At 41.7% G+C, this 26,405-nt stretch overlaps 1 protein-coding gene across 1 annotated transcript; it reads right to left on the bottom strand.

Annotated features, from left to right (window-relative positions):
• Positions 1–245: 245 nt before the first annotated feature.
• Positions 246–4,519, bottom strand: adrb2a (adrenoceptor beta 2, surface a). The gene is made up of 2 exons (XM_010897639.5): positions 3,801–4,519; positions 246–3,542 (listed from the first exon to the last, which is right to left on the bottom strand). The coding sequence occupies exon 2, from the start codon at positions 3,537–3,539 to the stop codon at positions 2,268–2,270; it is 1,272 nt and encodes a 423-aa protein (XP_010895941.1). The 5' UTR covers positions 3,540–3,542; positions 3,801–4,519; the 3' UTR covers positions 246–2,267.
• Positions 4,520–26,405: the final 21,886 nt, after the last annotated feature.

Below are 26,405 nucleotides of genomic sequence, written 5' to 3'. Positions count from 1 at the left end.
GTCTCCTCATCTCTCTTTAGACACTCGCAGTCCTGTTCCCCCACCCTAAACCACCCTGGAATAGCGAATACTATTCCAGTCTTGTTCAGTAATGTAAGAGGAGTTATTGTTTAAATTCAGTCATGTAAACGTTTGAGGCAGGATTCTAATGCCCCTTTAAGGAAATCTCAGATGTGCCACAGAATTTGTCCTCGTTTTGATTTAACAGTCACTTCGAAATATGACCTTAAGAATACAAGATGGACTTTTTTTTTTCTCAAATCCAGTGAGCTCAAACTGTTGTTACATGTGTATCATTTTAGCAGACTGCATCACAAACAGTCATTTGTATCATTTTACTTTGCCTGTGAGACCCATTAGCATGGCCAAATCTTATTAGGAATAGGGAGAACAAGCAGAACAAGGGAGAAGCCCCTCACACCAACCCCTTTACCAAAACTAAAGACTTGTTTTACCCAGAGATAAAATATATTCATCATGAGTAAGGAGCTATACAAACTATGAAAACGGTTGCATATTTTTGGATTGAATCTATATAAAAATATATTTTGCAGTTTGAACTAGAAGCAGTGGACATTATAAATCAAATAAATGAGTAGGGGAGTGCCATGTTTAGATTAATGGTTGGGAACCAATGCACTAGACCATCATAGATCACAACAATGCCATATTTGTGACTTGTATTTTTGATGTTCAGGATCAAAAGCAGTCAGACTGCTAACAACGTCTTTATTGAGAAAATATTGACTTTATGACTGTGATGTGTGGTATTCTTACATGCCTATCTTAAGCGCACACCATATTTCGCTCTGGGTAAAAGCATATGCTAAATGACTGAAATTTAAAATGCTACTGGAATTGCACAGCACAATATATATATTTTTCTTCTTCAGTCTCCCTGATGCAAGTGTTCATTCACATGTTCTACTATAAAGCAAAGCGATTGTAAATATTCTATGACGGTAAATTATCAGATTTTGTTGGAAAACTCTTCCTCTACCATGGTCATACAACATTAATGTAGAGAGAAGTCGGCAGCTCTTTAGAAGAAAAGAAGCGTGTGTGTTTGAAGTCCAAAGTTTTCTCAGGACAGAGAGAGAGAGAGATGGGTTCTAAAATACATTACCAGTCCTCTGTAAAATTTAGCAATTTTACAGCGGCAAGAGTAATTATGAGCACAACTAATCAAAACAGACATTTGCTTTGTAATAATAATATGTGAATGCTCTCTCTTTTCTTTTCCTAAAAAAAAGTCTGTTTTATCTGAGTTCCACTAACGGGGGAATGCTTTAAAAATGAAAAATGGCCCATGGAAAAACTAATGGAAAGTCAGCGTGTCTCACGTTTCTTCACCTCCTGGGCTAGTGTCTCCGTCCACACTGGCCTCCTTTTGAAATAGTTAAAAGGTAATCGAGCAGAGTAAGCGAGGACAAATGAGAAAGTCTGTCTGTCTAAAGATGACACCGTCTACTAACCAACAGGCTCAGGGTTTCCACTGTCTGTCTCTCTCTCGTACCAATTAGTAACTACGTTTCGCGTTGTGCAGCTTCCTTAAGCATCTGGTGTAGTCATAACATCATAACGTGTATGAGGAGTAAAATATTTTTGGAAGTTATGAGCGCGTGTGTGCGCTGTGGCCGCCAACAGAATGCTGTTTTGGTTAAAGTGTCCACCTTGAGGACGACCCGGGAGTTTGATCCCTGATATACCAATGAACCAGGTAGGTCTGTGCTTGGGGCTCAGTATAAAGGAGAAAGATTCGGGGTAAAGCCCTGTGATGGACTGTCGTCCAGGGGGAGTACAAGTACATCAAGCTAAGCCTCCGAAGTGCCCTGCTCCTGTGGGTTTTTCTGGGTCACCCAAGTCAAGTTTCATGGAAGCCTTTCTGCCCACTAGCTGCTGTGGTTGGTGAATTAATGGGACACATTTAGATAAATCATACGCAAAAAAAGATATGACGCACTGAGGTAGATGGAAAATTCCACATGAGCTCTCTCCCGCTAAAAGAACATAGCTATTTAAACGTGAAGTCATCAACTTACCTACTAGTAAAACAAAAACAAACACTCATCCTGTCCTCAATGTAATAAGTTCCATTTGCTTTACTCACTTCCATCCACCCATCCATCACCCATCACCCATCATCCATCCATCCATCCAGTCTTATCTCTGTGACCTGGTGAAGTGACAGTGGTAGATCACAGAAAAAAAAAAATCTGCTCCAAAGGTTGTTCCCTTACCAACGGAAAGAGGTCAAAGGCGAGTGGTTAAAGTTCAGTTGTTAACCCTTTGCTGCAGTTCCCGTTCGGGTCCGATATGTATACAGCCCCGGCCCCACTCCCCTCTCCCCTCCCCAAGCTCAAGTCCGCAGCTGGGTCACTGTCCTCCATGCTCCCCTTACTCCTCCCTCCCTGCTGTTCACTCTGCCAGCTGTGTCCACTGTACACATATCCATTAATGGGCCCCACATTGGGGAAGCGGACCTTTTTTATACACAGGATCTCCTTGAAGGCGTATCTGAACTCGGGGCTCCTGCAGTAGATCAAGGGGTTGAAGGCAGAGTTGGCGTAACCTATCCAGTTGAGTATGCGGAAGGTGAGCGTGATGTCCTCCACCTTCCAGATGGCCACCACCACGTTAAGGACGAAGAACGGCAGCCAGCACAGAGTGAAGATCCCCATGATGATCCCTAGAGTCTTCAGGGCCTTGTGTTCCCGCAGGCAGAACTTGGGCTTCTTGGCGGCTGCTCCTGCGACTCCGCGGCCCTCGCTGGTGACCTCCAGCGCCGCTCCCCCTCCCCCGAACCCCGCGCCCATGTTGTTGTTGTGCACGTGGAAGCGCCCTTCGCTGCGGTCGATTTTGCGCAGCTGCCGCTTGGCCTCCTGGAACACGCGGCTGTAAACGAACACCATGACCACCAAGGGGATGTAGAAGGAGACGATGGACGAGGTGATGGCGTACGCCGTGTTGGTGTTGAAGTCACAGCAGCTGCTGTTCTTGATGCATTCCTGAGCCTGCGGGTCGTCCGAGGTCCACCACTTCATGTGGATGGGCAGGAAAGAGATGAGTCCGGCGATCACCCAAACCAGGAGCACAACGATGCGTGCTTTACACTTGGTCAGCAGGGACTGGTAATGAAAGGGCGAAGTGATAGCCAGGTATCGGTCCAGTGCTATCACGCAGAGTGTCTCGATGCTGGCCGTCACGCACAACACGTCCGTGGCCGTCCAGAACTCGCACCAGAAGTTGCCGAAGTGCCAGGTGTGGAAAATTATGTAGCAGCCGCCGAACGGCACCACGATGAGACCCATGACCAGGTCAGCGCAGGCCAGTGATGTGATGAAGCAGTTGGTGACGTTCTGGAGTCGCTGGAACCGATAGATGGCAATGATGACCAGGAGGTTGCCAAATACGATGCCCACGATCAGAAGGGACATCACCATACCGAGGAGGACCATCTCCAACTCACTGTACCCAGGAGGCACCAAGGACTTGTTCGCTGTGTCCGTGGCGTTGAGGGGTGGCACAGGGCTGCCCATCGTCTGCAGGTAGAAGACGAACACAGAAAGAGAGGGAAAAAGAAGAAGCGGTTAAACAGAACGGCTACACAGAAGTGCACACAGAGACCGAGAATGAGATAGGAGAGATAGGAAAAAAATTGACAACAAGCAAGTGTTTGAGAAGTAGATATAGAAACAACCGGAGGGGCAAACAATGGGCTGACTGGATTGAAAGAACTCCCATGACAACAGTAGGCGACAAACAAACAAATTAACAAACAAGGCAATACATGTACTGACCTCCACAAGTTGCTGTCCCAGTCCTGGCCTCCCATACACGTTTTCCTAACTGTCCTTTTCAAGTTAGGGTAGTTCCTTGGTTTATACTTTCCCACGTCATAATGTCATCTCACTCTCTCTCTCACTCTCTCACTCTCTCACTCTCTGTGTCTGTGGCTCTCTATCTCACTCTCTGTGCCTGTGGCTCTCTATCTCACTCACACGCACAGTAAGCTTGCGCGCAGGGGCTGTGTTTCTACTAATGTCGCTTCCAGGCGGTCCGTCAGAACTCTTATAACATTCTGAAATGACATCATAGCAGCGCATCAGCCAATCAGATGCCTAGTCAGACAAGCGCGGTGAGGGCTAGAGTGAGTTTGAACAGAGCGTGAACGAGGGGGAAAGAGAGTGAGAGGAAGAGAAAGAGATAGGGAAATGTAGATTGAATGAGGGGGAGAAGGAGAAGAGGAAGAAGGGAAAATACATGTTGTCTCCAAACAAGGTCCAAACGAGATTTGGCTTTTGCATTCAACTCAACCCCTTTGAACTGGAGAGATAAGTGGAGCCGCCACAAAAAGCACCCTGGGAGCAATTTAGAATAACTGTCTTGCTCCAGGACAGAACAGTGTATTTTTCCACTTGCTGGCTCTGGGATGTGATGTAGTCCATTGCTGCAGGACAGCCTAAGAATGGGCAATAAGAACTGGTATCAGACATGACTAACACTTTTAGAATTTTTGTACCTATACTATTTCCGAAAGGATTGCCTCAAAAAACACCAAACACATTTCCGCTTTCCCGCTAACCCAAATTTGGCCTAAAGCATATGCCAACACACCTTATTTATAAAATGTATTAAATATCCAATCTTTAAAAATATTATACTGGTTTCATTGTTACCTGCTAGTTTATATTAATAGCAAAGCCAATTCAATTAATAACATTCATGAAATTGTTGTATATTCTGTAACTGGGCGGCATTGTAATTGCCTGTCAGAGTTGGTTCTTTCAAGTGAGTGTCATTTTTCTGTAAGCTGATGTAAACGTGGAGGCATGGTAAAAAATGAAGTGTGTGTGTGTGTGTGCGCATGTGTGTCCTTGTGTTTGTGTGTTATTTCTTCTCTCTGGCTGGCGTTAAGAGTCCTACTACTGATTTATGATGTGGTTTCTCTACTGGCTGAGCCTCATGACGACAACTCCCACAGAAAACCATCAGTGTGTGTGTCTCTATGTTTGTGTGTGGTTATGTGTGTGTGTGTGTGTGGGAGGGACAACTACTCCTACAGACAACATTGGTGTGTTTGTATTTGTTTGTGTGTTTGCATGTGGGAGGGGGGCAAATCCCAATGACAACCCTCTACCAACACTGCCAGCAAACCTACTGTTTTTTCATGTAGAAAAACATAGGACTCCAGCTTGTTTCAATATGGGGACTGGTTTGTATAAAGCTGCAAGTCTTAGGTGTACAAGTTCTTAATGGAAAAAAGATTAACTTTGGGCCAAATAACATCTGACCTCAGTTGTAGCTGTTCCTCCCGCCCTGTCTAATGGAAATATTTAAGATATGATATTTGAATTAGAAACATGCAGTATAAACTCTAAGTCTGAATACTACCCTTGCATAAATAATTATATGTAGGATGGTCTTTAGTTGGGTCTTGCTTTAATATGTCATTCTGTATATGTTTTTTCAAAATGTTTAAAATATTAACATGGCTATCCAATAATAGTAGACTTGAGAGATGGATCCAATTCTATTTCTACACTTTCCATTTCCCCATGTCTATAAGGAAGATGTTTGAACACAATAGTTTGCGTGAGGTGGCTGCCTGTCTGGCTGAGGAGAACATAGAAGTGTCCTGTGACCTGATACATTCAAACCTTCAGGCAAATATTCCTGGAGAATTTAATCTGATCCAATGTGGTCAAATTAAAATCCTTTCAGTGTATATTAATAGACACTGTCAGGAAATAAAATGGTTAAACCTGTAATGTGGGACAGAATACTTTGATTATCCCATACTTCATCTAACCAACATTTTACTAGGTAAATGTACAGAGAACATGCTGTCTTTTACAGCCGCAAACCAGTAGGCAGAGATGTAAAAAGTACAAAGTAAAAGTATTCAACCAGGTTCAGCTGTGTTCACCACTTTAGTATCTAATTAAGATTAAATTAACCAGGTAAAGGGAGTTCAGAACCAGTGATCAATTAAATTAAAAGGTGTACATTTTCAATTTAGGTCACTGATTAGTTATGAACTCTGTTTACCTGCTCTTGTAGCTTTTCCTCAGGAACTTCCCAAAACTGGTGAACATAGCCAAGTATTTTTACTTTGTATTTTTTACACATCTACCTGTAGGAAAGGAGTGCAATATGGATAACAGGAACCTTGTTTGAAGAGGTGAGGGATTGGTTAGGAGAAGTGCTTTGGTTAATGATGATAAACCACTTTGCTCTATGAGGGGTTTCCGTAGAAGTGTTCCTGTTATACTCCTTTGTCTGGTTCTCTGTTGTGTTTTTTCTTCATATCAGAGTTGGCCTGCCTTTTTTCCAGATCTGAACACTGCCTGTGTGTAAAGACATGTGAGATCATTAAATGTTTTTTTTTATATATATATATATATATTGTGGCATATGGGCAGTGGCGTTATTATATGTAAAAAATGTCATGGGCACAAACCATTTCAAAATATAGGATACATACCAGTAAAGCTACAAAACTCCCTCTTGCTACTGATGTGTTTATTTAACATATCAACAAACAGCGTGGCTCCACAAAACACTTTTAACGACAGAGTGGCTTGCTTCTACCAGGTGTTGTAGTACACATACTGGAGAGAGAGAGAGAGACCTTATTATGAAATTGCTCTCCTTCTCTCTCATAAACATGTAAAATAACCACTTTCACATTTACAAACTTAAATTAGGAATGCAACCAAGTTCAGAACCAATGTGCCTACAGGGCCCAGGAAAAGCCTCCTCTAGGTTGTTCTCATGGATGGATCTTAACAGAGACAGGGCCGTCTTACCAGAGTGAAGCTCAGTGTGGCGGTTCAGAGTGGTCAACACAGACTTCAACTTTTCCTTGTTTTCTAGATGCCATAGTTTCACCGCACAGTCAAGCTCAGATGTAGGGAATGACAAGGCATATTGTGGGAAGAGCGAGCTGTCAACCAGCTTAGCAGCCATCAGGTGGTCACTTTGTGAAAACCTCTGCTCCACCTGTTTGCTTGCACATTTTCTGGACATTCTCCTTGAAACGGGTGAGCGCACTGCTAATCCCAGATGCAAAGTTGCAGCAAGGACAGGTTCAGATGGTGAGCATAGCAGTGAAAAAACTGGGCATGTGGGTATGTCTCTTTCATTAGCATCTGTACCCCTTGGACGTTTCCACTCATTACAGCCGCACCATCATAAGTCTGAGCAATCAGCTTTTCTCCCAGCTTCAGTGGTTCCGGCACACCCTTGATGCTATTAGAGAGGCGGAGTCCAGTTTTTTCTTTGACTTCCACAAACTCTCTGTCACTGTATTGTCAGGCAACATGTATCGCAACACAACCACCATTTGTGATTTACAGGAGACATCAGTTGTCTCATCTGCCTCTATGGCAACAAATGATGTCTTGTCCTCTTTCTTGGCTTTCTCCTCCCTGTACACTTCATACGTACAGTCTAACAGTCTAACTTTGAAGATGGGCTGAGCGTCATAGTGCCTCTGAAGTCTCAAATCGCCCTCACACAGTCTCGAAAATGCATCTGAATGTTCCAGGATTCAGGGAGTCCACCGACTCGTCGTGCCCCCGGAGTGCAGTTTCACATTTTCCACACAGTTTAATACATGTTGTGATCCGATTGAGAACGTTTCCTCCACTTGTTTGTTATGCTGCTCAATGGAGCGCCTGTATGCACTGTCAACTTGGGCTGCGACATTTACTCTTCCAAGTAAGCCCAATTTCACAGCATTGTCCAGATGACTCCTGCTGCTCTCATGTTTTGCAATCCTCTCAGAAAGATGTTTAAAACCTTTGTAACCCGTCCTCGACCAAGTACAATCTCCACTAAGTAGCAGACATGGAAACCAGAAGAGTGCCTTCTTAGATATGCTAACCGTTAGCAACTTCTTAAAAAAAAAAAAACATTTTCTCAAATTATCTGCCATTTGTGAAGCTAAAAAGCTAGCTAAGACAATCTACCCTCCTCGTTCTTCTTGCCGACTAATGTTGGCGCCAGACAGACAGACCGCCAATCAGGTCTGAAATACGAAATTACACTGTAGTGGGGCTAACGGCTGTCAGCCCCACTTGGAATCAAATTTGTGTGATCTACATTGATCTCGCGTCGTTCCGGATCCAGCTCCTCCCCGTCACGCTCCTCACCTGCCACCGTTATGATCGAACTTCCTGCTACGCATGAACGCACCCAGCAATCCAGATCCCTATTACCGGAATACTAAACACCTGTGCCCTGTTTGCCTCTCTATTTAGCCTGTTCTCTGCCTCTACTCCAGCTTGAGGTATTGTTCGTAGTGGACCTGCCAAACCGTTCTATAGCTCTTTGCATTTGCCTTTTGACTCCCAGCCTGTTGTTCTCTCCCTTCCCGTCCCCGTCCTATCTTGTTATTTAGAAACCTGCCTCCTGACCTGTCTGCCTGCCCCTAGGATTCTCCTACCGTCTACTCCTGCCTGTAATGTTGCCATCGCGGACTGATCACTCGGTATCCTGACCTGCCCGCCTGCTTCTAGTTTCTCCTCTTTGTCGATTCCTGCCTGTGCCGTTGCCTTCGTGGACGGATCTCCTGGTTACCGAACCTACCTGCCTGTCTCTACCGTTTTTTGCTCTTGCCTACTCCCCTGTACAAAAATAAATTGACAGTTGCGTTTCTGCAATTGGAACCACACACCCCTGGTCTCTGTGTTCATTACAACACTAACATTCTGAGAATGCGTATTCATATTTTCACACGTACAATGTTCACTGCATTGTGAGAGAGGGGCTAGCCCCACATTCATGCTTAGCCTATGGCCTATTACTGCAAACTCGAATCAGCAGAACGCAGCCTGAAGAAGCAAGGCAGGGACCAATGAACATTAAATAAAATCCTAACACCAATGATATGCAATTTAGGAAGATGCATATTTTTTTTGTTCCAGTTCTTTCTGTTGACAACAGGTGGGGCTGGGTGTGTGTACAGTATTTGCATGGTGTTCGTGTGTTAGTGGACAGGAATTAGTCATCCAGTGAGATACTGGACCACTATGTAGCACGACTCATCCCACTCACACACATACACACACCATGCCAACCAAGTCAGTGCTGTCAACCATGTCAACCATGCCAACCATGCCAACCCTGTCAGTGCTGTCAACCATGTCAACCCTGTCAACCATGCCAACCCTGTCAACCGTGCCAACCATGCCAACCCTCTCAACCATGCCAACCGTGCCAACCCTGTCAACCATGTCCATCATGTTTCAAAGGAGGCCAAAATCAATACTAGAAGCAGTTGAAAAAAATTAGACGATTTTTTTCCCCCTTAGAAACCTTCTGCATTCTGATATTTCAAGATGCAAGTGACAGGAAGACAAATAGCACATACTGTAACATATAAAGGAGCCCAGCGTTCTGGACTAGTTGTTCTTGGCTGTGGATCACCTTGTCAACGAGAACTCTACTGTAAGTATGTTGCTCTCTACCGTGTGTGCTTGTGTGTGTGTGTGTGTGTGTGTGTGTGTATGCGTGCGTGTGTGTGTGCATGAGAGTGAGAGAGAAAGATAGAGGACATACTGCCCCTTTGCGTGCAGACTATTAACCCTGCCAGCACTGACCATGTCGGAAGCTCCATCACCGAAACACCACGACTAGAAAAACAATACATGTTTTACATTCCAGTCTTTGTTTGTGGCAGGAGATGGAGTCAGAAAAAGGATCAGCCTATCAAAACATGTACTCTTCCTCCTTCATGTTTTGTGTCCTGTTTCTTTAGCCATTTCTTACAGTCATTTTCTTCAAGTGTAGCAATATGCTTTAACACTGGGACATAGATGATAGACTGCTTCAGTTTCCCAGGTAGTGGTTTTTCTCTTGTAGGGTAATGTTGACAAACAGTTGAGTCTAAAGCCACTTTGTCTCTCAGTCTGAGTAGTAATAATGGGGCCCATACTGGGTTGAAACTTGTTTGACTCACTACTGCCAGTTGTTGATAGTAACAGTTTGTATCCGTGAACATACGATGTTCTTCATTGTAGGAACTGTGTAGGAGACAGGGCCTGTATGAGTGATCTCTATTGCTGGTATCCACTCTGGATGTTTGAAGAAGTGTAAGAACCTCCAGGTTTGAAGCTATTGCTTTCCTTCGTCGTTCGACCTGTTTAGCATTTGGGAGTCTCAGGAGGATGAGTCATGGGGTTGTTTCTGTCGATGAACACAACAATGTTTAAGACTCTGTTAGGGGGACCTGTTTCCATGCGATCATTTCAAATGGCTGCAGGATGATAAGGCGGTAACTTGATGGTGCGAGTGCTGTTGGCTACCAGGAAGCACCAGCACTCTTCAGACACCAGTTGGTCTCATTCACTAATGAGAAAATTGACCGTAGCTCTATGTATTCATGTGTCCTTCATCTCTCTGGCCCTTTGCTGTGTGCACTGACGACGACTAAGATTGTCCTTCTTTCTCTTATGGCTTTATGTGCGAGACAACATCATAAGGTCATGAGTCACCGTTCAGCTGTATATGTAAATTGTGGTTGTAGTGGGTAAGAACAATGTTCACCTTCCTGAAAGCCTTTTCACATCTGTGTCTGTAAATTGTGTTTGTAGTCGGAAAGGACCATGTTCACCTTCCTGAAAGCCTCTTCACATCTGTATCTGTAAATTGTGTTTGTAGTCGGTAAGGACCATGTTCACCTTCCTGAAAGCCTCTTCACATCTGTATCTGTAAATTGTGTTTGTAATCGGTAAGGACCATGTTCACCTTCCTGAAAGCCTCTTCACATCTGTATCTGTAAATTGTGTTTGTAGTCGTTTAGGACCATGTTCACCCTCCTGAAAGCCTCTTCACATCTGTGTTTGTAATTTGTGGCTATAGTGGATAAGGATCCTGTTCACCTTCCTGAAACCCTCTCACATCTGTCTCTCCACTCCAACTTTTTGATTTTGTTTGGAGGATCATGCAGTGACTTTAACACTGTCCAAATGTGTCTCACACTATGAATAGTATATCAGTGGTCCTAAGAATGATCATATCTCATTCAACTTCTGTAGGGATAGCCAGGTAGGAAATATCACATTATGTGAACTAACGTTAGAATAAAGACTGGCTGTTAGAGCCCTTGGTGGGCACAGTAAGAGAGAGATAGAGGGGAATTTCCGTAGGGGATGGTTTTTGGGTGGAATGCTTCCCAACCTTCACTCCAAGGGTTGCAAGTAGAAATCCAAGGTGACTTTCTTCCATCAATAACTCAAACCTTAACCCCTGTACTGTGATACCTAATGTTAGCCAAACCTATTTCATTTTATAACTTTAACCCGAACCTTAACTCTATCCTTAACCCCAGTGCTGTGATACCCTACATTAACATTAAAATGTATTTGTAACATATAATACAATGGTGTTAATTCGTAACACATGATATGTTTTAGTAGTGTTCGTAACATATGAAACGTTTTAACAGATTTGTAATGTCTTACACTTTTGGTAGCGCATTGTAATGTAGCCTAATGTAACGTAACATATCTTATAAAATCGGGTGTCACAAATTTACACATATTATGTGACGTATTCCCCCGAGACCACGATGTAAACAGAGCAGCAGAGAAATATTTACATTTGTCCTTCCTCACTTTCAGTCTCTGTAGTATAGAGCCCAGTTTTCTCAGGTTCTCCTGCTGTTATTTACTGGAAATAAGAAGACCATTGAGTTAACACTGGATCCCATTATCTGGTCCATAGCTCACTGAAAAAATCAAAAACCCCTAGTTCCTGTACAGTCCTTTGTGAGTCACTATGGTCAATAGTTGCTGTGATCTGTGGGTAAGCCTGACCCTTGCTTCATATGAGATAGCCTCTTGTTGAAAAAAAAAAACTGTGGAGTGTTCTCTTCAGATGCACAAATCTTACAACAAATCACATGTTGGGTAGGTGGGACTGATACCTTGGGCGGGGATTTGTTCTCACGCAAAATAAATTGTTTTCTCAAGAGCTAGCGAAAGGGCAGCAATGTCACTTTCCTTCGTTTTTAATTACCATGACATCCCCCCTGTGTGAATTTCATTAGCAGTAGCACATATGTCTGCAACTGGCTTGACAGACCCCATATGAGGCATGACGGACACTGGACAATAGCCAAGATGGGGTTAACAGTGACATTGAACCACAGTGTTACTCCATCTTTCTTCATGACCACAGCACCAGGTGTAACCCATTCGCTTACAGTAGTTCCATTGGTCCACACATGACTAGTTGGTGTGGTAGATTAACAATAATGTCCTTCATACTGCCAAGTTCACCACTGGACAAATTGTTTCCCCAATATTCCTTGTAGGTTTGTGTCCTTTTTCTAACCATGTGAACTTCCTGCCAGTGTAATCTTTTCCAGCCATTTATGTCCTAACAAAACTGGATGATTGCCATTCACAATGTAGAGTAGTAACTTTACTTGAAGAAATGAACTTGCTTCCTTATTGCTTTTCCATGCAGTAGCGCTGTCGCTGTGTCCATTGTCTTAAACAGACACAAGGTTAGACATGCTATCCCGTGTTCATCTTCAGTCTGCACTTTTTTATGCATTTTATTTTTGTACTTCCTGTTCGGTACTTCAGTTCAGTTGTTTTTTTGCTTGCGTGATTGATGGGACGCATTTTGCCACATCTTTTGCACCAAACCAAATTAATTATTTTCATTAATCCACAGACACCATTTGGACTTCAATGGACTTAGCTGCTGTGCATTTTCATTTGCCTCCTACACTGACATTCCCAGTTCTACTGCTTTCTGCAACATTACCTCTCACTCAAAAGGTGTTTCTGAATTACCTGACTTACTGTGTTGGAATACCACACACTAACTAACCTCTCATGTATTCTTTGATTTAGTAATCTCCAAAACTCACAATGTTCAGATAGGTTTTTCAGTACAGACAAAAGTGATGAAACTGAGTCCCCTTCTTGATTTCTTTTATGGATTTTTTTTTTTTTCCACAGTGATCAGTGGTTTGGGAGAGAAATGATTGCAAAAAAATTCTCACAATCTCATCATGACATTTATTTGCTGGTTTCTGTGGTTCCACTAGTCTGCTCAATAAGGGCTTTTGTTCAAGAAAGTTGGCACCAGTACGTCATAGCATCTGCTTGTATCTAATTGGCCAACAAGTACTCAATACACTGTGTAAGAAATTCACTGTTCCACAGATTAATTAAATGTTCCTACATATCCAACTGCAATTTCTTTTCCCTAAATAACTATATGTTATTAGCAAATACATTTACTTTTTGAATGCTAGCTTTTCTCTACAGTTTTTTAGACCCCTATTCACTTCCCATTTGTCTGTAGACTTTTCAGTGGAGCGATTCTTCGCTCTTTTCCTCTCCATTCTGGCTCTTGTTGTTGTGACGTTGGAAGCTAACTAGCAGACTGTGTGTGTTTGTGTGTGTGTGTGAGTGTGAGTGTGTGTGTGTTTGTGCGCCTGAGACGTGTACCGTAGGCTTTTTCAAGAAATCAGTGATGGCTTCCAGATCACTGTTTCCCAGCAGTAAGAATGCCAACAGAGCATAGGTGTATGTGCTGTCAGTGTGCGAGTGTGTGCGTGCGTTATGTGTCTATGGGCATTGGTGTGTGTGCGTGGTGTGTGTGAGTGTGTATCTTTATGTGTCTGCACTTGGGCCCGCCTGCGGGAATGCCTAAACTGTGTATAGTACGTCACGCCAATGGAAGCCCCTGTCTCATACTGTCAGACACAATGGAATATGTGGTCTGCTGTGTGTCAGATACAATACAGTACATGCCTGCATGTACATTTGGATCACACCAACAACCCAAAACATACAATAGCTTTACAATGAAGACTTTCCTGTTCAACCTTACCACCCTTTTTCTCAGCCCATTAAATACTCATCAGATTAAATGGAATGATTAATTGCTCATGTGTTCCCGGGCAAACCCATTGGTTTATGGGACCAATCAGAATGGAATTTTTTTTTTGGTTTGCATTCTAGAAATTCTCAGGGACAAACTCATAGCCAGATGGAGAAGCAACTTATGTCAGTGGGCGTGGCATAGTGTTTGGCTGAAGAAATGCCTGGATAAATGACAGGCAACCAATCCGGAAGTTATGTAAAAACTGTTTTACAGGGCTAATGAACAAACATGTATTTGTTAACTTGTGAAAATGCAAAGGGAAAAAAACGATTATTTGTTTCAAAAATAACACTATGTTGTTTAAATGTCACAGCCCTGAGAGCACCACAAATGGAACAGGGTTACTACTTGGACAACATCCATTGCTAGCCATGTAAAATCTGGTATGGGTTTGGACAACAGTATCCCTGTTTAGCCATGTTAAGTATGGTCTGGCCTGGGTTTGGCACAGTTTGGCCAGGGCTGGACAGTAGTGTCATCCTCTGTCTTTGCTGTGCACTCCATAAAGTTTCACTTCCTCAGATTATGACAACATAACTTCCTGCATCCTGCTTCTCCCAGGAAGATTGTCCACATCGCTGCAATTTTGGAAACTAAATCAGTGGCAGGGTTCAGTAAACACACACACACACTCTCGTCTACAGTATACTCATCAGCAGTGTGTTTAATGGTACAACATTGCATATGCAACTCTCAACCTCCCCTATAACCCACCCCCCTGCATTGTTCTACATTACATTTCTAGTTTTATAGTTTAATTTATAGTTTTTTAGTGCATTCAAACAATGTTCTTGCAGAGAAACCCCAATCGCCTCCCTCTCTGTTCTCTGTCTGTATGAACTTTTAAATTCTCCCAGGAGGACTGGGTTTGTTTCAGGTGTGGGAGAGGGAAGTTGAGGGCTTTCTCTCTCTCTCTTAATGTTTCAAATCTTCTATATCTCATCTTCTCTTTCTATCAGCCTCCCTTTTTAAGCTGTCTCCCTGAGACTCTCTCCGTATAGGGATAACACCAGACTGACTGTAAAATCAGTTGGTCCAGGTGGGAAAAACCTTAAATGTGACTTGAAAACAAGCCACTAGGGCCAATGATGAGCTCTATTAGAGTTTAATAGACTGGCAGTTTAATAGGGTGTTGTGGACAGGAATATTGGTTGGGTGGTTTAGCTGCCAACTCTTACTGAAAGGGTTGCATTGACCTAGTGCCTAACAAACTTGTTTCTGATTTTTTATTTAAAGCCTTTCTTAAACCCTAAACTTAAGTACTTGAAATGAATACCTAACCATAACCATTACCCTTAACTTAAATCAGTCAAGTGTATTTTATGAAGGCCTTTTTCTATCAGCAGTCGTCACAAAGTGCTTATACAGATACCCAGCATAAAAACAAGAGCAAGTCACAACAAGACTTGCTCAACTCTAACCCTGTAGGTATCACTCCTAGACCAAAGGTATCTCTCCCAGACTGTCTTGTCATACTGTAGGTATCTCTCCCAGACTGTCTTGTCATCCTGTAGGTATCTCTCCTAGACTGTCTTGTCATCCTGTAGGTATCTCTCCTAGACTGTCTTGTCATCCTGTAGGTATCTCTCCTAGACTATAGGTATCTCTCCTAGACTGTCTTAATCTCCTGTATGTATCTCTCCTAGACTCTCATCCTCCTGCAGGTATCACTCCTATATTGACTCATCCAATTGTAGGTACTAACCCCCTCTAAAATGTTGGATTCACCAGTTGATTGTGATATGCTGTACTTCTGCCTCTCTCCTTCCTGCTCTTTCCCCACTTTTCCCCTTCTCTTTTCCTCTCTCCCTGTCTGTCTCTTCCTGTCTGTCTCTCCCTCTCTGTCTCTCCCTGTCTGGCAGTAGTTTAATAGGTGCGACTGTCCTAGTCTACTTATTTTCTTTGATGTGATAATTGCTGCAATCCCTTCCTCTTCTTCCCACCTTTATGTACGTGCACAACATCCCCCTGGTGTCATGGATGAAAAGTTATAAACCAAAACCAGTCTTTAAGGGTTCGCTCATTTTTGCCAAAACATGCACAGGTTTTTATAAACATGCCATCTCAATATGGACCAGATTTCTGGATGGTTGCCTATGGTGTTACAACAAATATCAGAGACATCCTTGCTGAGCCAAGTTGGACAAGGAACAGTTATGTCATCACCACTTCAAATGCTACTGTCAGAAAACAGTGTTTTCATGACAAGCAACTTTTCTCACCTGCCGGATTGTCTGTGTTTTCACAGAAAACACTGAGCATTAATGCACCATGGGATTATAAACTTGCATAAATTACAGTTTATAAATGAACTATGACAAGCAAACAAAACACTAGTCAGGTTTATTCAGTATGGTGCTGATGTGAGGGACGGCTAGCCATTCCCATGTATTAGTATCTGAGGGGAATAATTTATAATGCAATTGCAAAAATACATTTCCATTAGAATTAGCATGTGGCGGCAAAGCGTTAATCCATACAGTGTAATCAGAGGGCATGGGAAGACCGGAGCTTGGGTCTGGGGACGGCGAAATTAGTAAATCCACTACAGTTTGGTTTTCAGACGCCACCAACTATTATGTAAATGTTATGTACCAAGGCAAGTCCATTAAACATAGCACTCTTCCTTTAAGAGTGAGCCCTGGATGTGCTGGTACAATAGATGTGTTCCTTAAAATGCGATAAGAGTTCAAAAATGGTAGGCCCAGCCATGAGTGGCTGCCAGTGGGCCCCCTGGGACCTTTGGCATGTGTCCCAAATAGCATCTGACTCCCTTTAATTGGCTACCACTGACCAATGTGTCCTAGTCAAAGGTAGTGGACCATTTTGGGAATAAGTTGGCATTTGGGATGCTGTCTTGATTCGAACACATTACTTCTCATCCAGTCTGGGTTGTGTGTCCTAAATAGCATTTCATCCCTTTATCCTTATGACAAGGGCTCTGTAGAGAATAGGGTGTTATTTAGGATGTAGAACAGTCTCAATGACTCCTTTATACAGTACTCACTAATAAGTCTCATTGGTATGCAAAGACCTCTGGGGACTAAATGGGTCTGAGTCCAAAAACTAACCCTGGTCCCATAGCCTGACTCAGAGGACCACAACCAGCAGAACACCCTAGTCAAAGAAAACCACAACAGTGGGTGAAAGGAAGGCCATATTGGGCGATATTCACACAAAATTATGCTTTAAAGGGGATCAAAAGATCACACATTCCTAATGATTTATTAAGTGTCCCATCGTTCTGCATTTAGTATTGATAATAAGTAAGCATGCAATTTTAAATTTGATGAAGGATCTGATAGAATACAATGCCTCCCTAGGTTGACTTGCTGGCTAAATTGACTAATACCTCATTGGCTAGGTAGCTAAATAAATATCTGCATGTGAAGTACACATTGCACATTTAGAATTGCCATTTGTACTGGCATTTGCTTTCATTGCACATCTATATATTCTACTTGTAACATGCATTATAGTTACACTCTATTTGCACTTCTGGTTAGATGCCAGCTGCATTTCGTTGAACTATACTTGTACCAATTCAATGACAAAGTTGAATCTAATCTAAATCTAATAGTTACTATATAGACAAAACTGATACATTTAAAAGTTATTAATCATCATGTGACAAATCTAGTTCACCACCAAGAAAGTTTTGTAACTTTAACACTATTGAGATGAATGTAAATTAATTTAACAAATTACATTGAAACGTTAAACTTTGCAATCATTAATTTATCAAAAATGGTGTTGCTGAAAAAATATAGTTTCAAGGCCTCCCACAGCGTTTTCATAGGACTCGGCTTTGATAGGACTGACCCATTTATTATTTTAAAATATTCTGTTAGATATTTGCTTGTGTGTTTTTGATCATTGTCCTTTTGCAATATCAACATTCTGGTCAGCATTAGCTTTTTGACCAGTGACCCCACATTTTCTCAAAATGTCTCTGGTATAATACGGAATTAATGGTCTGTTCAAAGCCAGTGTTTAGTTTTTGGTATACATGGTGCCTGGCATTGCGGCCTAATGACTAAACCTTTGACTCATTTGTTGAGAGAAAATGTTTACAGTAGTTTCAGTTTTCCCACTTACAAAGCATGTAGAAGTCTGTCATTTATATCATAGGTACTCTTGAACTTTGAGTGACGGAATCTAAAACAAATATCCAGAAAATCACATTGTATGATTTTTAAGTAATTCATTTGTATTTTATTGCATGACATAAGTATTTGATACATCCGAAAAGCAGAACTTAATATTTGGTACAGAAACCTTTGTTTGCAATTACAGAGATCATACATTTCCTGTAGTTCTTGACCAGGTTTGCACACACTGCAGCAGGGATTTTGGGCCACTCCTCCATACAGACCTTCTCCAGATCCTTCAGATTTTGGGGCTGTCGCTGGGCAATACAGACTTTCAGCTCCCTCCAAAGATTTTCTATTGGGTTCAGGTCTGGAGACTGGCTAGGCCACTCCAGGACCTTGAGATGATTCTTACGGAGCCACTCCTTAGTTGCCCTGGCTGTGTGTTTTGGGTCGTTGTCATGCTGGAAGACCCAGCCACGACCCATCTTCAATGCTCTTACTGAGGTACATGGCGATACATGGCCCCATCCATCCTCCCCCCAATACGGTGCAGTCATCCTGTCCCCTTTGCAGAAAAGCATCCCCAAAGAATGAGGTTTCCACCTCCATGCTTCATGGTTGGGATGGTGTTCTTGGGGTTGTACTCATCCTTATTCTTCCTCCAAACACGGCGAGTGGAGTTTAGACCAAAAAAGCTATTTTTTTGTCTCATCAGACCACATGAACATGCACTGGCTTGAGCAGGGGGACCTTGCGTGTGCTGCAGGATTTTAATCCATGATGGCGTAGTGTGTTACTAATGGTTTTCTTTGAGACTGTGGTCCCAGCTCTCTTCAGGTCATTGACCAGGTCCTGCCGTGCAGTTCTGGGCTGATCCCTCAACTTCCTCATGATCATTGATGCCCCACGAGGTGAGATCTTGCATGGAGCCCCAGACCAAAGGAGATTGACCATCATCTTGAACTTCTTCCATTTTCTAATAATTGCGTCAACAGTTGTTGCCTTCTCACCAAGCTGCTTGCCTATTGTCCTGTAGCCCATCTCAGCCTTGTGCAGGTCTACAATTTTATCCCTGATGTCCTTACACAGCTCTCTGGTCCTGGTCCTGGTCTTGGTCATTGTGGAGAGGTTGGCGTCTGTTTGGCGTCTGTCCACACACATTGAGTGTGTGGACAGGTGTGTTTTATACAGGTAACAAGTTCAAACAGGTGCAGTTAATTCAGGTAATGAGTGGAGAACAGGAGGGCTTCTTAAAGAAAAACTAACAGGTCTGTGAGAGCCGGAATTCTTACTGGTCGGTAGGTGATCAATTACATATGTCATGCAATAAAATTCCTCTACATGCTTTGTAAGTAGGAAAACCTGCAAAATTGGTGTCACGGTGCGGTGAGGATCAGTGCCACTGTCCCTTACACCTCCAGTTCCCATCACTCCACAAACACATCCCGGACTTGTCTTCGTGTCACGTGTCTTCAACTATTCACACCATGACAATGAACATGACATTTCATTGTCATGTTCAAGAAACCAATTTGAAATGATTAGAGCTTTGTGACATGGTGCATTATCCTGCTGGAAGTAGCCATCAGAGGATGGGTACATGGTGGTCATAAAGGGATGGACATGGTCAGAAACAATGCTCAGGTAGGCCGTGGGATTTAAACACCAAATGCCCAATTGGCACTAAGGGGCCTAAAGTGTGCCAAGAAAACATCCCTCACACCATTACACCACCACCACCAGCCTGCACAGTGGTAACAAGGAATGATGGATCCATGTTCTCATTCTGTTTACGCCAAATTCTGACTCTACCATCTGAATGTCTCAACAGAAATCGAGACTCATCAGACCAGGCAACATTCTTCCAGTCTTCAACTGTCCAATTTTGGTGAGCTTGTGCAAATTGTAGCCTCTTTTTCCTATTTGTAGTGGAGATGAGTGGTACCCGGTGGGGTCTTCTGCTGTTGTAGCCCATCCGCCTCATGGTTGTGCGTGTTGTGGCTTCACAAAGCGCTAGTTTCATGAACATATTCAGGGCACATATGTAAATATATTTTGAGAAATCCCCTACATATATGTGCATAATGTTTTGCATGAGTTTTCCATGTGGATTTACCCAGGTGTTGTCTGGCAAACATCAGTTGTTTCTTGATATTCTTGTTGAGAGCAGAGGCTTCTTATTTCCTGACATCCCATATCAGCCAAGTTTGTGCACTGGCTTTGTTACCACACAACCCTATAGTTAAGACCAAAACAGACCAGGTTTCTAGTATTTATGGAGGCTGGACCCTCCCAGTTACTCTATAATGATATTTGAATTACTGGCACCCATTTTGGTACACCTGATCCTAAATTTAGCCATTTGATTTTATGGTGAAGGTAGAGGTGTATTCACTTTTTCCACATGAGGAATGCAGAGCAGAAATTATTTCAAAATCTTTTTTTTTGGTGTGATTTAAATTAAGTTACCTTTATCAATGAATGTGGTTGAAGTTTTGCTAAAATATCCACATATGCAAATATTTTTTACATGACTGTACCAAAATTCGCTGGAATATTGTATTTCTAGCTCAGGGCTTTGTTTGTCAGTTTCTTGTGGCAACACGCAACGCAAGTCTAGCAGGGAGGAATGGAGGGAGTTGCTGGAACTGTTTTGATTGGAGCAAGAAAGGATATTCATCAGACGGTGAACTTTGTATTTTGAGAGCATCTTAATGGAATACATTATTTGTCATGTCTAAAAAGATTAACGCTTGTCTTCTAGACCAGCATGCCCATAGCATCTACTGTTGGATTTGACTATCTGGTGTGCAAGTAATTGCTTTAAGTTTGCTTGAAAATCATTTAAAATGTTATCCCCCATCTCCAGGGCAAGTATATATATATACAGTGGATATAAAAAGTCTACACACCCATGTGTAAATGCCAGGTTTTTGTGATTTAAAAGAATGAGACAAAGATAAATCATGTCAGAACTTTTTCCTCTTTTAATGTGACCTATAATGTGAACAATTCAATTGAAAAACAAACTGAAATCTTCAAGGGGGAAAAATGAAAAATAAAAACCTTACATTAACCTGGTTGCATAAGTGTACACACCTTCTTATAACTGGGGATGTGGCTGGGTTCAGAATTAACCAATCACATTCAAACTCATGTTAAATAGAAGTCATTACACACCTGCCATCATTTAAAGTGACTCTGATTAACTGTTCTAGTAGGATTTTCCCGACATGTTCTTAATTGCATATCAGAGCAAAAGCTATGGGAGGCCTTGAAAGATATCATTGTTGAAAGATATCGGTCAGGAGAAGGGTACAAAACAATTTCCAAAGCATTAGATATACCATGGAACACAGTCATCATCAAGTGGAGAAAATATGGGACATTACCCAGAACTGGACGTCCTCTAAAAATGTATGAAAAGACAAGAAAACTGGTCAGGGAGGCTTCCAAAAGGCCTACAGCAACATTAAAGAAACTGCAGGAATTTTTGGCTAGTGCTGGCTGTGTGCTACATGTGACAACAATCTCCCGTATTCTTCATATGAATTGGATATGGGGTAAGGTGGCAAGACGGAAGCTTTTTCTTACAAAGAAAAACATCCAAGCCCGGCTGAAGTTTGCAAAATCAAACATAAATTCCCCCAAAAGGATGTGTTATGGTCTGATGAAACCATGGTTATACTTTTTAGCCATAATTCCAAAAGGTATTTTTTGTGCAAAAACAACACTGCACATCACCCAAAGAACACCATACCCACAGAGAAGCATAGTGGTGGCATCATGCTTTGGGGCTGTTTTTCATCAGTTGGAACCGGGGCCTTAGTCAGTGTGGAGGGAATTATGAACAGTTCCAAATACCAGGCAATTTTGGCAAAGAAGAGTGGGCAAAGATCAAGATCAAACGTCAAGATGTGCCATTGTTTTTAAATTGAATTGTTCACATTATAGGTCACATTAAAAGTCGAAAAAGTTCTGACATGATTTATCTTTTTCTCATTCTTTTACATCAAAAGAACCTGGCATTTTAACAGGGGTGTGTAGAGTTTTTATATCCACTGTAGCTATGACACATTGTTTCAAAATGTACTGATTTCAAGACAGGACAATAGAAGATAAATCACTGTGAAAAAAGAAATTTTTCCTACTGAAAAGTCTTCCACCAAATTCCCAATAGGTACATATTTTGTGTTTCTTGGTGTGGAATATATCAACAAATTACCTTATACGGTTTTGGTTCTTTCCTCTGTGTGTTTTTATCTATATAACAATGGAAATGTATTAAGTAAAATTCAGTCAAGTCAAACTACTTTAGCTAGCTATCTACTATATGTGTGCATTGTAGTGATTGTGGTCGTGTTCTATAGATTTCTGTGGGGGTTCACAGTCTGCTGGTGTCAGTTTAATACCATACATCTACATCGTCAGCATTACAGTGACACTTGTTTCTAATAGCAGGAACTGGTCGTAAAAACATTGGAATCACCGCCAGAGTCAGAACGACTTGACTGTTTCACTATCAGGCTGTAGATCATTAGGAGCACAAGCCTTTGTCTTTTGCGCTATCCTCTTTCACCCTCCTTTCTCTAGTCTTTTCTCCTTCTGTCTCTTTTATCATACTTTCTCCTCTCTCTCTCATTTCTTCCTCTCTGTTTTCTCCCCTCTCTCCCTTTTTTGTCTCTTCTCGACTTTTCAACTCCTCTCAGTCCGCCTTTCAGTCCTTTCATCTGGTGTTGCTATAGACCAGAAACTATGCCTGCAGTTTCTGTTCTGTTTCCAAAACAGCAACCCGGCATGGCCCTGCTGAGCATCATGCCAAATCAAAAAGCAGTGTACTATTTGGCATTCACCAATAAGGAGATTAATAAATACTACTAGTGCCAAAGTAAACTGTATGGGCTGTCAGCGGAATAAAGCTTTATGTGACAAACAGTGAATTTGGTCCATAGCGTTTTACTGGGCTTGGTTTTATCTGAAGTGCAGTGCTATGTTGGGTGGTCTCTTTTTCTGATGTATTTCTTTATCTTTCTCTTCTCCATTTCTCTTTCTTTTTCTCCCCCTCTTTCTGTCCTTCAATTTCTCTCTCTACTGCCTCTCTTGTTATGGTGTTTCTGGTGTTTCTAACGTGTTCATTGATCGTGACATGTACACAAACCTTCAAAGGGCTTAACAGTTACATTGCTATATAAAGGTTAAGGGTCACAGTGATTGACTGAGTGCTCTATTCAAACCAACCCAGCAACCCAATTATTTAAGTCACTAAATAACCTTCCTTAGGCACACAATTAATTGGTTTCCATGTACAGTATGTCTACTCGATATACCGATTCTGTGTACAAACGATTTAGTGAAAAAAAACACAAGCATTACTTAATTATTCTCAGTCTATTCCAGCTGGGACAAAGATAATGTCGTTGTTTAAATTTTATACCAATATAAAAACAAAAAACACCATGCAGTTCTCCTAGAGGATGAAATATATGGAGAACAAAGAGAGACAAGATCTTCTAGCATCCATAGCCAATTGTGAAGAGATGAAGGCAGAGATTGAAAATCTGATTAAACGACCCTCTGTAAATCCTAACCTTAACTGCAAAGAGAGGAAAAACATTTGACTGACCTTAGATCAGAGAAATAATGTTATCCAGCTCTAGTCTAAATGAAGTCTGAATATCAAATGACTCTGATATCAGCAGTGATCTCCCACTGATTGTTTTCCCAGCATTTGCACTTCGTCGGCTGTTTCATGGGCGAAACAGGCACGATATCTTTCGAGTGCGACAAACATAGTTCACTATGTTTGTCCTAGCAACAACTTTTTTTTTTCCCAGTCTGTTAGACCCTTCTGAATTCACCTATATAAGGCAGTGATTTGCATAGTAAGAATGTTTTGCTGTGCTTTGTCATAGTTAAAAGTCCTTGACAAGAAGTCACAGAAAGTGTAATTCTCCAACCGTCTAAAGAACATAGCAAGGGAACACTTCACAGCCTGAGATACAAATGAATTAATTCAATCAGCAACTGTTTCCTAAAACCTGGTCACATTTCATAAACAAAAGCCATGAACTAACGTACCCAGTGACCAACTCATAAATACCGCTTTAGACTCAGTTGACGATTTTGGGTGGTTTTGGTTTTGCGGTGCTACAGTATTCTCCCAAAGCCAATGTATTGATTTAAAAGTTAGCGGAGTAAATTGCTGTTAAATGGGTTCCGTTTCTGGCGACTAGCAGGTTGTCTACGTTTTATTTGAGTTCTGTTTATATTTTTGTCCAAAAACAGTAAAGGCCCATTCCCCTGTAATCTAAAATAATTTTGGGGAGGGCAGTGGGGTTGGTGGGTTGGGGGTGAGAGATTGAAGTATGAATCATTTAACATCTACAGTAATAGTTGCTCTCATTGGGACTTAATAAAGAAGTGGAATATAGACAATCAAGAAGCATCTGAGCTGTGGCCCCATTGGGCGCCGGTTTCCTTTTTAAGTGCACCACTGTTCATTGTTGGGCCCAGGTCAAAAGTAGTGCACTTCAAAGGGAATAGGATGCCCTTTTGAACACACAAGATTCCCTCACCGTGCCTGTGCTGTTTCTCATTATCTCACCACTCTCTATTCATGAGGCAAAGTCAGACAAGAGCAGGATGCTTTTCACCACACCAGCAAAAATACCTTTCCTTCAACTTCATTTTCTTCCGCCTGTTCTCTGTCTCTCTACCCGTCTCCGCACAACCAGGAGCCACTGTGTATTTGGCCACTCATTGGGTGACTCTGTGTTTCTCTTTGAAAGAGGTATGGCCCTATTAATTACCTCTGAGTTCAACCACAGTCACACGCTGGTGCGAATAAGTAACTGTTCTGTCATGTATCCTGTGCTTTATTCCGAGACGTCCTAGCTATAGTCAAAACGCGTAGGCCTTTGTGTGACATACTATAAACCAATTGGTTTCAACCTTTAATGTTGATTAGCTGGAGACTGTAAGCCAGAGGTATTACATCACATAACTGTTTTACTGTTCTAATTGCTCAATGACCACTTAATAATAACAATAAGGCATTTCTCACCCTCTGTCTCTCTTTCTAATCCTCTCGGGTCCTGAAGCATAGTTTTCTCTGTGATGTCGGGGCATCTGTCCAGCTCTTAAAAGTAACCCAAACCCCAGCGGAGCATTGAAGGGTCAACACATTCTGCATATTCAAGAGATGATGTTTGTTTCGTGTTTTGAGAAACATTCTTTTTTGTTGTATTCACACTTCTGATCCGACAATTCGCTTTCCCCAAATTATTGGACGCACATCTTTCATTTGGCTTCAAACTAAAATGTGCCCAGTGCGGTGCCACTGTGTTCGTCTTTGGAACCAGCACTAAATCAATGTTGTAACGATTGTCCTTCACTAAATACAACAACAGAACAAAGACAATTACATTGTCCTGTGCATCGTGACACTCGGCTGCAGATATTCTAGCATAGTTTTTTGAAATAGCCTATACGGAAACTATTATGTATTCCTTCTTAACGTAGCACAACATGTTTCAACACTCAGCGGATTAATTAAGTAAAAAATGTAGAAGGATATTTTTATTTTCAAGCAGTTATATGAAAACAGATATTTCTATCCATGCATATTAATGCACATTTTCTAATTAGAAGATATGGATGGAAATGACAACATTCGACAAAATTGGTTCATGTGACAAATAGGTGACTGAAACGTTCTTGTCTATGAAATAATAATGTTGAGAAATGACATAACGGTGCATTGCAAAACAATTCTGAACTAGGTTTAAATCATACTGAAATGTTGAAGAAATTCAGTAAATTAACCTGCGGCAGTAAATTTCCACAGATCCGTCAAGTGCTCTTCTGCACCCCTGGACTAGACATCCTAACCAATGCAAACAGACATAATTTGCATGGTATTTGTTGAGACGTTGGCATAAAAATCCATCATTCAGATTATAAAAGATATGATTTTGGTTAAATGTTGAGCAAAAAGATTGTTGTTATGAAGTAGTTATGATGCGGCTATGTGACAGCCCTACTTGTAAGGAATTTTTGGGATTGCATTTTACAAACCATCAACAATGCTAGCTTTTCTTACCTCTAATCTGATCCCTAACCACTAAAAGCCCAATATTCCATTAACCTTAACAGGAAGCCTATAAAAGCTATTCAGATACATGAGGAATTGCAAAATATCTTCGACTAGTGAAGACATCTGAAGTTAAAGTATAAAGTACACACACTACACACTGGCCTACAAACATACACTCTGACAAACCTGAATATACACAACAAGATGGAAAAACATAGGTTCACAAGTACAGTACCAGTCAAAGGTTTGAAAACACTTACCCATTCATTTAAATGTGTGAGTGTGTCAAAACTTTGTAC

This window comes from Esox lucius, chromosome 4 (assembly GCF_011004845.1).
Source record: "Esox lucius isolate fEsoLuc1 chromosome 4, fEsoLuc1.pri, whole genome shotgun sequence".
Lineage (NCBI taxonomy): Eukaryota > Metazoa > Chordata > Actinopteri > Esociformes > Esocidae > Esox > Esox lucius.
Note: the sequence above shows the minus strand (reverse complement) of the source record. Positions and strands in the feature narration are given on the sequence as shown.